General features: G+C 43.0%; 1 protein-coding gene and 1 pseudogene across 4 annotated transcripts in view; both read right to left on the reverse strand.

The window, feature by feature from the left end:
* DLC1 (DLC1 Rho GTPase activating protein) overlaps positions 1–15,044 on the reverse strand; it is a 370,802-nt gene that overhangs the window by 159,573 nt on the left and 196,185 nt on the right. The window contains exon 1 of one of the 3 annotated variants that reach the window (XM_084758088.1): positions 8,480–8,992. The exons of the other annotated variants lie outside the window; for them this stretch is intronic. Within the exon in view, the coding sequence (XP_084614214.1) occupies positions 8,480–8,618 (139 nt within the window). The 5' untranslated portion in view covers positions 8,619–8,992. Of the gene's footprint in view, positions 1–8,479; positions 8,993–15,044 lie in introns of those variants that run through there. 3 annotated transcript variants of the gene reach the window in all.
* On the reverse strand, positions 513–895 carry LOC311584055 (SAP domain-containing ribonucleoprotein-like; annotated as a pseudogene). Its single transcript has one exon. The product of its transcript is annotated as an SAP domain-containing ribonucleoprotein-like (transcript).

Raw genomic sequence — 15,044 nt, forward strand, 5'->3', positions numbered from 1 at the left:
GAGTTCTTTCTCCTGCATACACACACTCACATACATACACGACTACTGCCATGTTGTCACAGAGGCTTTTCTGAAGTGATTCTGTGGTTCCTGTTTTCACAGAAAATAGTGGAAAAGATTTTACTATGATGTTGAAGGCTTATGTTCAAAGGAAGCTTTCACTTATAAATACAATTAATAAACATACAGATGGAGCTCAACCCTGATAAAATACGAGTAAGTGTGCAATAGCACATATATCCTCTTTTTTTCTTTCATTTTTATTAATAAGCAAGATAATTAAGTACTCCCCAACACACACAACAACCTTAAATGCAGAGCAACAGTTAAACTGCTGCTGTAATGCAAGGACGTACCTCAGGTGCATCCTTCCTCACTGCGAGGCACATGACTATGCATGTAAGGGTATGTGCATGCGTGCATGTGTACGTGTGTGTGTGTGTATATGTGTGTGTAACCAAGAAGAATCATGACATGGAAAATACTATGGGGCAGAGAGCATGAACTTTTCATTATGCAATCCCCAAATGCTCTGTTCTTCATCTTTTCGTTGCCTCTGTATCCTCTGTGGCTCCGGTTCCACCTGAACTTGTCACAATCTCAATTCTCCCCTGCCCCTTTTGTCAGCTTCTCAGCATCCTCACACTTTCTAGAGATGGAAAAGACACTCAGACCAAATCTCTGTGCCCTTTCCCTCAGTTTATCCAGGTCAACCATAGGCTTGGTGTCAGATGATAAACCTTTTGTTGGAACTGAACAAATTCCAAACCCAGCTGCCTGAGCAGCCTTCTTACTCGCCACGCTTACAGGTACATTAAATCCTTCAGCCCTCTTCTGCACTCACTCAATCTGAAGTATCCCAGGTGTAATTTTACCGCTTCTTTTCTGATGCCATATCAACAGCTTTTCAGTGACTTTAGATTTAGTCAAGTTGACAACTACAGAAGCAAGAAGCAAACACCACAATCAGAAAGGACTAAATGAAATAATAATCAATGCCACATTTTAAATATAATATACTTACTATCATTTTTCTTTCCTCTTAGAAATTCAAATCAGAAATGTATTTTTGAAGTTATTATCAGACAAAAGAGCATCTTGACTTCCAGGTTGGATCTTTGAGAAATTCTCATGGAAATGCCATTTCACTCAGGACGACCCATTTCAGTCCCATAGCTCATGTGTCCTGAAGTCTGGGCATAATTGTGTATGTAAACTGAAATATTAAAAGCACAACTTCTTATTTTAGTTCATTCTGATTTCTAAATCAGCTAAGCTGTTTTAGATAGTGATGCATTTTATATTTTGTTCACTTTGAAAAGACATCAATATATCATTAAAAAGGAAAAATGCTAAAAATATGACCTAACATTTTGGAAGTAAGTGGTCTTTTTATTTTTTATTTTATTTTATTTTAATATTTAAGTGGTCTTTTTATTTGTTTGTTTGTTTGTTTGCTTGTTTGTCCAATTAAGAGGAGAAATGCCTGTTACTAAAAAAAGATATACTACCAGGCTTGACCTGCATCAGTGGAGAGGATTTCTCTCTGTTCTGTGGATGCCAAATCATTTCTTTTATTTATTCATCTCTATAGGCTCTGCTCTGCTCAGGAAAGGGTCTGGCCCAAAAGGGACCTATAAGAGCAGCTCAAACTGGAATTATTCAAGCTTTATATTTATGCTGGGCTGTGAAGAGTGGAGGAAGTAGTGAGTGGGTGTGTAAGGAGTGGATGAAGCCCTCAGTGTGTACTGTTGATAATGAACACAGCTATATCAAGGACCCCAGCACCCCAGGCCTCCGGGAGGCAGAGCCTTCCTCCTGTCCAAGTGCCAGTGTTGAGTGTGTATATAGGAGCTATCAACCACAGCTTCTATTCTGGGATGACATTAGCCTGTGTTGGCTCCCCTGCAGAGACTCCCCTACTGAGATTAGCTAAACCTGCCTCCACACTCATCCATACAACACACCCTGCCTCCATACTCAGCTGTATCTAATAAACCCAACCCATCCCATCCATTCAGATGTATAAAACAGACATGTTAAGTTTCCATGTTCCAGAGCCAGTTTCCAGGTCTACCCTAACCCAGCTTTTCTTTATGTGCCTGTATGACCGTCCTTTCTTCATTTCTTTGTTGTCCCAGCCTGGTTTCCTGGACCAAGCACTGCAGAGCACGTACCTGACTTCCTAAGTACACTTTTTCTCCTACTAAGCACTCTCTATGGTGCAGCTCACACTGTAAATGCAGCAAGGTAGAGCATGTTTTTCAGAGCTACATATACACCCTACAAATCTGCCTTCTCTTTTGTGGGGTGCGTCACAAGTTGAGCCAGTCATTTATTTGCCATTTCCTCAATCTCTGTTCCATCTTTATCCCTACACTTCTTGTAGGCAAGACAAGTTTTGGGTCGAAGGTTTTATGGGTGGATTGGTGTCGCCCTCCCTACACTGGAAATCCCACTTGGTTAAGCAGGTGAGAAGTTCAGGCTTCTTGTCTCTTTCCCTCCTACTCCCCTGCTGTTAGGGATATCACCTAGGGTCACCCCCATAGACTTCCAGGGGCCTCCTCTATTCCAGAGATGCTCCCTCGCCAATTTCTGTTCTCTCTCCAGGTCTGTACCCCCACAGCCCCCCTCCCCATGCCCGATCCCCACTCTTGTTACCCTCTCCACCCATTCTCCCACACAGCTCACTCCCTCCATCTACTTCAGATGACTATTTTTTTTTTCAGAACCGCCCCCTGACACTGTGAATGATACTCGGCTATGCTTGCAGACAGCAACCTAGCATAACTGCCTTCTGAGAGAGTTCATCCAGCAGCTGATGGAAACAGATGCAGAGACCCACAGCCAAGGAACAGGCCCGAGCTCAAGGAGTTTTGTGGAAGAGTGGGAGGCAGGATTGAGGGAAGCCAGAGGGGTCAAGGACACGAGAGACCTAGACTCCCTACACACATGTAGCAGATGATGTGCAGCATGGTCATCTTGTGGGCTATCCTCTAACAAAAGGGAGTAGGGGCTGTCTCTTGACTCTTTTGGCTGCTTCTGGAGCTCTTTCCCCTAGCTGAACTGCCTAGGCTGGCCTCAGTGGGAGAGGATGTGCTTAGTCCTGTTACAATTTGAGATGCCAGGGTGGGTTGGTACCACTTAAGGGGTTCCCCTTCTCTGAGAAGAATGAGACTTGGGGGGACTTCCACACACTCAGGAGTCCCATAAAAACTAAACTGAAGGCTACGATATATACGTCGAGGACCTGATGCAGACCCATGTAGGCCCGGTTCTTGCTGCTTCAGTCTCTGAGTCCATATGGGCTTTGAAGAGCCAGGATCTCAGCTCAGGCAGTCTCGGGCACATCTGAAGCCTCAGTCTCCCTATTAACATTTTCTCACACCAAAGCTGCCCTTTATCAAAAATAGTAAACCCAATGGCTGCGGGCTCACATCACAGTTGCTTGTGAGACATCCCTAACGCCTGTCTCTCTTTAAAAGTCTCGAATAGGGCTGTCTTTGTTTACTGCATATTTTGAGGCATACCTCACTCCTGGTTAAAAGGCATTCCGTGTGCCCTTACTTGCTTTTCGCTGTGAACCAAGGGAGCACAAAGCAGCGCACAGAGTCAATGTTTGTGGTTGCCCTTCATTGGAATGGAGCCAGAATCCTTGAGAACAAGGCTACTGCAAAGCAGGCCAGACCCTTTCGTTGCTGTCGTATTATAGACACGGTCAATTGAGATACAGAAATGCGTTTCCCAAAAGGCATAAGATAGTAAACATGCAATAAAACACACCAGAGATCTAATCCAATGCACGTGCTGAAGTGACTCATTTTATGTCAACTGCAGCTCATCTAGATTGGAATCTGTCTACATTTTCTTGTTTCGTGTCAATTAAAGTTTTTGTCTTCTTTAGGTGCTTTACCTGGGGAAATAGCACTGTGCCTTGTGTCTCACCATCCTAGACACTCAGACTCCACCCCCTTCAGATATCAAGACATCATGTCTTTAATTGAGACACTGTATTACGTTTCCCCCCAATCTATATGTTTTTATACTGTGTGTTTATTTCACCTTATTAGATCTTTGTGTGTGTGTGTGTGTGTGTGTGTGTGTGTGTGTGTGTGTGTGTGAGAGAGAGAGAGAGAGAGAGAGAGAGAGAGAGAGAGAGAGAGAGACTAGGACAAATTTCTTTTTAATTTATCAATTCCTCTTTCTATGCGGAAGAAAGTTCCTGCACACAGAGTCTAGATTCGTCTCACTGTTTCTGCCTTCAATTTTAGTCTGTTTCCTTCATCTTAACTGTTTTGTAGACTTTTGGCAAATAAACATCACACTGTAGCCAGCTCACTATGAGAATCTGGCGTCACAGTTACTAAGAGTTACTATTTATCAGTGCCCTTAGTTGGAGCCACAGCCCTTGATAAACCTTCCTGCACCAAGGGCTAGTACACAGCAAAGCGGCTGGCAACATCTGAAAACCACAGTAAGCATCACAAAGAGATCTCTAGTTTACAATCTTTGGATACAGTCAAAGCATTCAGGAAGTTGGACTGGCCAAAAACCAAACCAAACAAACAAACAAAAAGTCAAAATCGAACATTGAGCTTGTTACCCTTTATTTAGCATTTTCCACGATCGTGAATGTAAATGAGCTGACCTCTAGCCCTGGGACTTCGTTACTAACAAAAAAGTGTGCTTTTCCATGCCACACTGCACTTGCGTGTGTATATATCACAGTATATCTATATCCACGCTTACTCTGTAGTTATGTATGGATCTGAGCTCACTCTAGATCACATAGGATTGGCATTTTTTTCTGTCCACAGGTGTTCCTATGACCTCAGTGGCCAACTACTGGGCACCTCTGTGCATTGCAGTGACCAAACAGTAAAGTTGCAGGCTCTATGCTGGCGACTTAGGAATCATCATTGCGTCTTAGTTTTTTCTATTTATATTGGTTGGTGACAAAAAGAAAAGTCAAAGATCAGGACAGGACACAGGTTAGCCTTGAATCCAGCTAGTCAATCTGTACACTGGGGCCTTTAAAAACGTTATACCTAAGTTCCTATATTTTTAAATAACCATATAACTAGTTCATATTAAGTTACTGTATTATCATTTTTGTCATCTGAACATGTCTTTAGATGTAGTCCACTATAATGGGGCTTCTTCCACACTTTTCTACTATTTTACTCACACATTGGTAAATATTATGAGAAGTGAGCCATAGGCTTTATCAGAATCCCATCTCAACAAGAAACCCAAAAGCCTTGTGTGAAACAGTTATATGGCAACTGGCTTTGGATTAAATGTACTTTGATGCCAAGATGTCCAGGTACCAAATGTGAAGAGGATAAGCAGGCAGCACATGGGGAGCTATGTGGAGACTGTGCGGACCTAAGGCAGATGTGAGAAAAACATAGTGCTCAACCAGATGGGGCCGTGTGTCCCATCAATCAATTACCATCCTCCTCAAGTTCCTGTCCAGAGATACAATCTCATCTTAGGAAAGAAGGTAATGAGCCCAGAGAGTAAGAGAAATGCTTAGGGGTTGTGACTCAGCACAAAGAGGGGCATTAATAGAAGGGGGTAAAATTAAGACAATCCATTATGTCTTTTCTCACAGCTGGGTGGCCTTTTCCCAGTGGCAGTTCTGTATTTTGTTGGTATAAGGCCGCAGATCCTTAAAGAAAACGACAGAGTCCTTAAGGGATTTTAAGGCAAGGAAAAGTAAATGATAGGTTTTGTCCGAGAGAGAGAGAGAGAGAGAGAGAGAGAGAGAGAGAGAGAGAGAGAGAGAGAGAGAAAGAGAGATAGAAAGAGAGAGAGAAAAGAAGAAGAAGAAGAAGAAGAAGAAGAAGAAGAAGAAGAGAGACAAAGATAACCTAAAAAAAAAAAAAAAAGCACAAAACTTCATGCCATGGCCAAACTCTTTGCCTAAGTAGAAACAGCTAAACTCTGATTGGCTGCAGAGAAAGAAGCCTGGTGCAAGTCACTTGGCCTGTCAGCACTGCAACAGTAGCATTCCAGTGGCTGTGAGCAGAAGTACTTTCCACTAGATGTTTCCAATCCCCCTTACCTGTCCCCTCAATTGTTTGACAGTGAGGAGGGGGGTGGGGACATTCTACTGCCCTCCATTCTGCTAGGAAAGGCCAACTAAGGGTGCCATATAATAACGATTTTCTCTGCTGTTCAGAAAATGAATCTCTCTGAACTCCAAGTGGTCATGGTTTTAGTCTTTTGGTCAGCGGGAGGGTTAAATGCTACAAGAAAGGGGGGTGGGGTGGGTAGAGATAAGCGCTCTTGATCGACAGATCAATCTCTAGTTTACACATACTGACAGTGCCAGCCAGGAGCCAAGGACCAGGCAGGACACAACAGTGTCCAGGGCCCTAGTAATCAGTGTCAGCTGTAGGCCAGGTTCTTTCCTTCTGTCCTTTGCCCGAATGCTCCACCACATAAACACCCTAGCATGCCTATGCTCCTCTTTGAGGAGCCAAGTAACACAAAGAAGAAGAAGAAGAAGAAGAAGAAGAAGAAGAAGAAGAAGAAGAAGAAGAAGAAGAAGAAGAAGAAGAAGAAGGAGAAGAAGAAGGAGAAGAAGAAGAAGGAGAAGAAGAAGAAGAATTCCTTCAGTGTGACTCGAACAGCAAAATCCTACTTGCTGCCAGAGCTGCCGGAGCGCTGCTTTTCCCATCACAGATCAAAAGTAATGAGTGTTCCCCAGGTGGTTTGTACTAATGATTTTATATTGGTTCCTGCGTTTGGACTCTACAAATAGACTGTTAATACATAACTAAAAAATGTGAAGGACACAGAACTTTCAAGCCAAAACATTTCCATTTTCATCTGTCTTTATCTGTCAAACTCTAGGTTTTATGAAAATCACAGAGGAAATTCAGGGAAGCAGTAATGTTTCAAATAGCCCCACAGTCAAGCTAAAACACCCAACTATAACCAAATATTGTTGTATTAGTAATAAGAATGTTACGATAATGAAGGAATAGTTTATTTCCTTCTTTTCTTTTTTTAAGTCAACCAATTCTAGTTGGGCATCTTATACTTGTATGTCTTACATCCTTGGCATCCTCTGGTCAATTGCAATTTATTATTTTATAATTCAAAGTTTGATTGCTTTAATTAAGGCATGACATTTTGTTTTCAAGCAGTAATAGCATGTTAAAATTTAAAAGATTTTTCTTTACCCTGCTTTACTAATTAATTTAATTAATTACTTATTAAATTACTTAATAATTTAATGTTGTTCATCATCTACATAATCAATGTTATGTAGATTAGCAGAGAAAAACTTGTGATTTAAGATATGGTGGTTCATACTTATAATCTCAGCATTGGAGAGCTGAGGAAGAAGGGCAGCCTGGAATACATACCTAGTGAGACCTTGTCTCAAAGATAACAAACAAATCGCATTCCAACAAACTCGGCCAGCCACGGTATGAAATTTTCATATTTATCTTCACAATCTGCCTTATCACACTCACACACCTTAAATTCCCATTCTTCAAGTCCTGTCGAGGCAATTACTTGATATCATGTGACTTTAGTCAAGAACAATCTGTTTCAACCTTTGGAGGCATGTCTAAGATGGTTAACCATTCTTGGAGACCATCCAGTATTCAGAAAACAACAACAATAACAACAACAAAGTCGAGAAAACATATCTTTACCCAACCGCGTGGATGGCATAGTACAGCTCGCTGGGGGGGGGGGGGGGAGCACACACAGGGAGCTTTAAAGACTATTGGTATATCGCTCTCCTCCCAGGATCACTCCCCACCACAGCGAGATGATATCCGCTGTCAGTTTCTGAATCTTCCTCCTACCCAGAATCAGAACTCTTTGTTTTCTCACTAGAGTCCTTCAAACACAGCCCTGCCATTTGGCGCCTGTCACTCGAGCCCTAGAACATTTGAATTGCACCAATGTATGGATGTTTTATTGCAATTTAAACGGCTGCTGCTAGCATGCCCGATACGATATCCTCCCTTTTGGAACTTAACAGCTTCTGCTGGAGGAAATACCAGCTGACTGATGTTGGGGGGGACTCCCCCTGACCTACACACCCTGCCAGGCCCCTGCACCAGTCAGGCCAGGCCACTTCAAGCCAGACCTTGCTCAAAAGACGACCCTCAACCAACCAACTGCGGGGCAGAGCTCCAGGCTCCTGCCTGCAGTTTGTCATCTCCGCTGCTGATTTCCTGACACTCCAAAGGACCTTGCTTTTCTTCTCAAGGTTAAAAAAAAAAAAAAAAGCTCAAAGACCTTAGCTGGAAACAATCAGACCAATAACAAGAAGCAATAAAAGAAAAAGAAAAACAACACCTCCCCCCCCCCGCTCCCCCTCCCCAACACCAGAGACTGCTATATTCCATCTGATGAGCCTGTTAATTTCGCGAGTGAATGACAGAATGTGTGCCTTCAAAGGCTTTCGGGTTAATTCTCCGCTAGCTTTCTCGGTGCCCCTCACCTGCCAGCCGTCTTTCTCTGGTGTTTTTCCAGATAGCATCCAGCGCCCTGGCGGTGGAGTCCCTGATGTGGTCGCTGAAAGACCTCCGCAGAGGGGCTCGCAGGGGCCGGGCCATCACGTGGCCCTCGGGGTCCCCCATCCACGCTCGAGTGACTTCGGGCGGATCCCCTGGACCCTCGTTCCTCCTGGACGCTCAGGACGCAGGCATTGCGGCTAGCGCTGCGGCCTCGGGACGCGGCTGCAGGCGGCCTCTTGGCCTGTAGCCCAGCGCGCGCCACGGCCACATCTGGAAAGGCTTAGGGCCAGCGGCTCCCGCGCCCGCTATCGGGATGCGCCCTGTGTAACCCAATCACCTCGCTCGCTGTGAGGCGCCGCTTCCAGAAGATGGGAGCCTAGCCTCTCCTTTCCTGAGATGAAGCAGAGAGCCAAGCAGGTAGCGCTGTCATCCAGGTTACTTCTCATCCGAGCAGCGCCTGACCTATCTGGCCCCAGGATTTAGATCCGCCTAAACCCACACTCACTTTCAAGTTGTGGTTACATGGCAGAGGAGACATCTTACACCGTTTCTTAAATGGGAGCCTGAGTTTTTAACATAAAATATTTACCAGTTCCCTGTATCTCTTCTCCCGGCTGCTTCTTCATAGTCAGTGAAAGCCTAGGCTTCACCTCGAAATCAGATTCAAATATGGCCCCGGTTTGCCACTCTGCCTTCTGAGTTTGCAAGCTGATTATTTGTTATACATCAAATACTTACCTCAAAAGATTTTTTAAAAAGTACCAGGCAGTTCTTGTACACCTTGGGGAATGAAATCTCAGCCAATTGCTTCTTTTACAGGACATGTTATTGAGCTTCTAAAATGTCAAACATCCTCCTCTATGCCAATGCGTTTGGCAGGTTTTCTGACTTTCAATGTCTGACTGTCTCACTGTCCTCGATTCCACATCATAACTTTCAAGGTTTGGGCGGGAGGCTTAGCACCGGCGTGAGACAGTATCTTGGGGCCAGTTCACAACTTTTGTAAGAGATGACGGTGGCAGAGCAGCTTGCCAATTGCCAGGTGCTGTGCAAATGCTAATTGTAACCATAATTATTTTTAACTCAAGAAGGCATTTTCAACCCACACTGAGCTCCTGCAGCTTTACATTGATGCAACGTGCGCATCCACTTTTCCTTTGACAGCTTAATCAAACAAAAAGACGTTGTAACTAACAGTGGTAACTACAGCCTTTAAATAAGGCATGTGTCCTAAAGAGTATGTTCCCTACTTGTTAATGTCCACAAGGCTCCTACATTGATCTGTTCTGATTGCTATAACAAAGTACTTGAGGCTGCATACTTACACGGGCTTATTTAGATTATGAGTTTGAAGGACACTTTAAACTGACTCTGTCAGGTCAGCCTCTCTTGAGGGCCTAATGGCAGGTGGCATCATTTCAATGAAGTGTGTATATGTGTGTGTGTGTGTAAGGAAGAGATCTCTGTGCCAAACAGGAAGGGAGAGAGTGACTCAGGGTCAAGTTCACTCTTTCAACAATTCACTCTCGACAGACTCATTCTGAATCCCAGGCAAGTCGATTCAATCCAAGATTAAGAGACCCCACATAGCCCGTTGGACACAAGCACTTCAAAAATCCCCCCATTTTACTGAGACTCAAGCCTCCAACACTTATTTATCCTGGGGGGAACAACTTTAAATTAATTGACTTCTTGCCAATTAAGAGTGTTCTCTGGCACACAGAAGAAAGGGACACAGGCTGCTCTGGTAAGACCTGATAGGCTCTGGTCATACGGTGAGGGAGGAGGGTCCCTTCTGTCAGAGGTCTAGGGGAAGGGAACAGGGTGGGAACAGAAAGATACAGCGAGGGGATAACAATTGGGATGTAATATGGATAAATTATAATAAATAAAAAAAGAATGTTTGAGTGTGTGTGTGTGTGTGTGTGTGTGTGTGTGTGTGTGTGTGTGTAAGAGACAGAGAGAGGGGGAGAGAGAGAGAGAGAGAGAGAGAGAGAGAGGGAGAGGGAGAGAGAGAGAGAGATTGAAGTTTGCAGGCCTGGGGTTGGAGGACCACAATGCAGGAGAGAGGAGACAGATACAGGTACAGGAGGAAGAAGGAAGAAGAGGTAGCAATGGGTTAGCATAGGGAGAAGAACATGGCCGGATCAGGGTGGATGGAGGGAAGTCACCCAGATGGGAATGATTAAAGCAGATGGCCTGGGATGGGGGCTGGGAGGTGACAAGGACAGTGTAGAGGGTTAATGTCTGCCCAGTCCAGTAACTTTTCACTGGACTAGGCGTGAGTTAGGAAGTACCGATACAGTCGAAAGGATCTTAACTGTTGAGAAACAGACCTCTGTACCCAGTTTGAGGCCTTGGGCTCAGTTGTGGACACCGAAAAGAAGAAAAACAGACAAACAAAATACCCCTCCCTGCAAAACTCATAGAAAATGTTCACCTACTGGTTCTGTTTTGAAGCAAATTACCTAACATGACAGATTTCAAGGTGTACTACAACCAACATGCTATTGGCACAGAAGCAGACAGATGGATCAATGGAATGGAGTTGAAAGCCTGGACATAACTCAACATACCCAATTTTTGAAGAAGAAGAAGAAGAAGTAGAAGTAGAAGAAGAAGAAGAAGAAGAAGAAGAAGAAGAAGAAGAAGAAGAAGAAGAAGAAGAAGAAGAAGAAGAAGACCCACTGGAGAAAAGATAAGGTATTCAACAAAATGTACTGGCCAAGCAGGATGGATGGCTTCAGGTAGAAGAATGAAAATAGCTCCATATCTATCACCCTGCACAGAACTCAACTTCAAATGGATCAAGGACCTCACCTAAGTCCAGGTACACTGAATCAGAGAAAGTAGGGAATAGGTTTTACTGGCATAAGAAAGGGCTTTCTGAGCAGGGCCCTGATGACACAGGCATTAAGACTTCCCTCCATCCACCCTCATCACCAACAAATGAGACCTTATAAAGCTAAAAAGTTTCTGGACAGCTAAGAACACCATCATTTGAGCAAAGTAGCAGCCTACAGAGTGAGAAAGTCTTCACCAACTATACATCTGACAGAGAGCTGTATCTAGAATATATAAAGAAACAGCATCACAAAATGACTAACTCAGTAAAAAATGTACTATAGAACTAAACAGAGAATGCTCAAAAGATGAAACACAAATGCTCAGAAACACATAAACATAGTCAACATTTTTAGCTATCAAGAAGACAATTTTTTGGGTTTTTTTTTTTGTTGTTGTTGTTGTTTTAGGTTTTTCATGACAGGGTTTCTCTGTGTAGCCTTGGCTGTCCTAGACTCACTTTGTAGACCAGGCTGGCCTCGAACTCACATCCATCCACCTGCCTCTGCCTCCCGAGAAGACAACTTTAAGATTTCATTTTATTCCAGTCACAATATAAATAAAACAGTGCACGCTGGCAAATGATGGGGGGAGGGGCGTTACAGAGGAGTAAACACATATTCATTGATGGTGGGGGTACAAAATGTTACAGCCAGAATGAAAATCAGTGTGTTTCTCAGGAAGCCGAGAATCAATCTACTTCAAGATCCTGCTATACCTCTTTGGCGCATATACCAAAAGGACTCTGCATCTTACTACAGAGATACTATCTTATCCATGTTCAATGCAGTCTACATTCATTAGGTCTACTTATAATAGACTGAAATTGAAAACAGCCTATATGTTCATCAGCAGAGGATTAGGGACTTCACCCCATATATTGGAAGAGACAATGCTAGATGTCAGATGCTACCAAATAAAATGCTGGGTACCAGAAATAGATCACATCTTTTTGAATTGTTGCCTAAAGGGACTCCATAGCTCACTCACCCAAACATTACAGGTTATTGCCAAGGCTATTGGCTACTCTCCACAATGTTATTGTAAGGTTATACTGCTGAAGATACCATGTTTGTATATCATCAAACGTGGATAAATTGAGATGATTTCCAAGTAGAAAATTCACCCCTGCTGGCTATTGTTAATGGTGTTGGAAGGTAGCTTGATCCTTGCTACCAGAGGAGAAAATGTAATCATCAATATCACCCACCTATGAACCTTGCTTGTGACCCACAACAGCAACATGCCTATGAGGTACACTGGTGCAATAGTGGCACAAATATTATGGGATTAACAAACAGCTTTTTAATTAGATTTAAGACCCACTCCATGAGATGGAACCAGTACCCGGCGCTATTACAGTAGCCAAGAACATGAGATTGGATAGGTCATAGCCTAGGGGATAACTTAGTACTATTATTTTGTTAAGGGGGGACATAGCAGTAAAATGACTGCTAATGACATATTGCTATACTCATCAGTGCATCTCTTAGCCTTCATCAAAGAAGCTTATTCTTTCAGTAGATGGTCACTAACACAGAGACCCACAACTGGACAACATTCAGAGAATAAGAGATTTTGAAGCATCTAGTCCTAAATGGGATGTCTTTATCAAACTCCTACCCTCAAGGCTCAGGGATCTATGGAGAAGAGGAGGCAGAAATCTTGTAAGAATGAGGGTGCTGTATGACTCTAAAGAAACATTGTCTTCAGACACAATGGGGCCAATGCACATTTGAACTCACAGAGCCTGTGAAAGCCTGCACAAGACCCAGGAAAGTGCAAACCAGAAAGCCCCAGCATGGAGAAGGGCAAATGAATACCAAGTCCCACTCCTAACCAAGAAGCTGTTTCTAACTGACACCTGCTGAGAAAGGGAAAAATCAGTGTTCTCAAATGGTACTCTGCCCAGGGATACTTGGCCAATACTTGGACTCTGTGTGTTGGGGGCGGGGCGCGGGGTGGGTGGTGCTTCTGTGTAGCTCTGGTTGTTCTGGAACTCACTCTATAGACCATGCTGGCCTTGAAGTCGTAGAGATTCACCTGCCTCTTCCTCCCAGTGCTAGGATTAAAAGTGTGCACCACTACCACCTGGCTATTTTTAAAAATCTTATTGTGTGTGTGGTTTATTTTTTAAATTTGTTTTAATTTTGATTTTGTTTATTATACCGAGTAGAAGAAAGACATGAAGTTGGGTGGGTAGGGAGGTGGGGAAGACTTGGGAGGAGTTGGGAGGGGAAACATGATCAAAACAGATTGTATGTTTTAAAAAAAAATAATTAAAAGATTAAAAATGGAAAAAGTAAATAAACAGCAAATCACCTGAGATGTGTGTTTGTGTGGTTTGGTATGTGTGCAGCCCCACTGTAGGTTGAATAGGACAGGTCTGTCTGGACCTCTTCTCTTGAGGTACTGCAGGATTGTATCGATGGTACAACCACTGCCCTGTGCCACCCAGGGTCTTGCAGGGAGAATTTGAGAAAGAGTAAGACCAACTTAGCCTCCAATGAATGATGTGACATCTTATTGACTACATCTAATTCCCAAGTAGTGTGGTCAGTTTCCTGAAAGAAGCATGATAAAGATGTTATGGGAACACATTGGCAAAGGTAGCCTAGAATCTTAACTTCTCAATTCTCTGTCTGGAGTACAAGGTCAGTGGCATACAGTCGATGGCAGAATAAATATGAATAGCTGGTAGTCGAGTTGTGCAAAGTGACCGTCATGGTAGGAAGCTTTCTAAAATGCTTTCCATGTATGCTTTTATTAGACAAGAATCAATAACATATAAAAAAATAAGTTATTTTTCAAATTACACAGATGAGTAAAGCAAAATGATAAAACAAAAATGCTAATATGTGACAGATGAATATGATAAATTTTATATTATTTCTTAAAAGGAGAAAGAGATATTCTAAACAATTAGTTGGGTTAATCCATAAGATCAAACAATTTATAAAAGAACCAATTACGATTCATGCAGTATATATATTATACCTCTTTAAATTTACTGAATTCAAACATTCAGATTTTTAAAATAAGAACAGGATTCTCTGATTGAATTTACTTGCAATAATTTCAGTCCAAACCATGTTTCCAGTGAGAGAGCAGCGGTGGCCATAGTGAATGACTGAGGATGCCTCTGAAGCCGTCCCTCTGTCACAATCATAGCAATTCCTAGTGTAGTGTCCTTGACTACATATGCAGAAGTGGCTCTAGGACTCAGAGATGAAAATGTCCACAAGTGTTCAGGTCTCTTTAGCCAGTGGCTCAGCGTTTGAATATACCCTAGACTGGTCTCCAATCCCACCTGAAATCCTTTCCGCTTACTTATAATGCCTAGTACAATGTAAAAGCTATGTCAATAGTGGCTGTAATGTATGCCTTAGGAGATGGCAATGCAGGTTATAGTGTATGGTTTAGGGCAGAGGCTCTCAACCTTCCTAAGGCTGCGACCCTTTAATACAGTTCCTCATGTTGTGGTGACTCCCAACCATAACATTATTTTTGTTGCTACTTCCTAGCTCTAATTTTACGACTGTTGTGAACTGTAATATAAATATTGGTGTTTTCTGATGGTCTTAGGTGACCCCTGTTCGACTTCCAAAGGGGTTGAGAAGCACTGGCTTCGGGGATGGCAACGTCCTAAACTTACCTGATGCATACTGATGGCATTTTTTTATTTTTTACTAAGAATTTCTCATT

Source organism: Acomys minous, assembly GCF_964271855.1.
Source record: "Acomys minous genome assembly, chromosome: 15".
Taxonomy (NCBI): Eukaryota; Metazoa; Chordata; class Mammalia; order Rodentia; family Muridae; genus Acomys; species Acomys minous.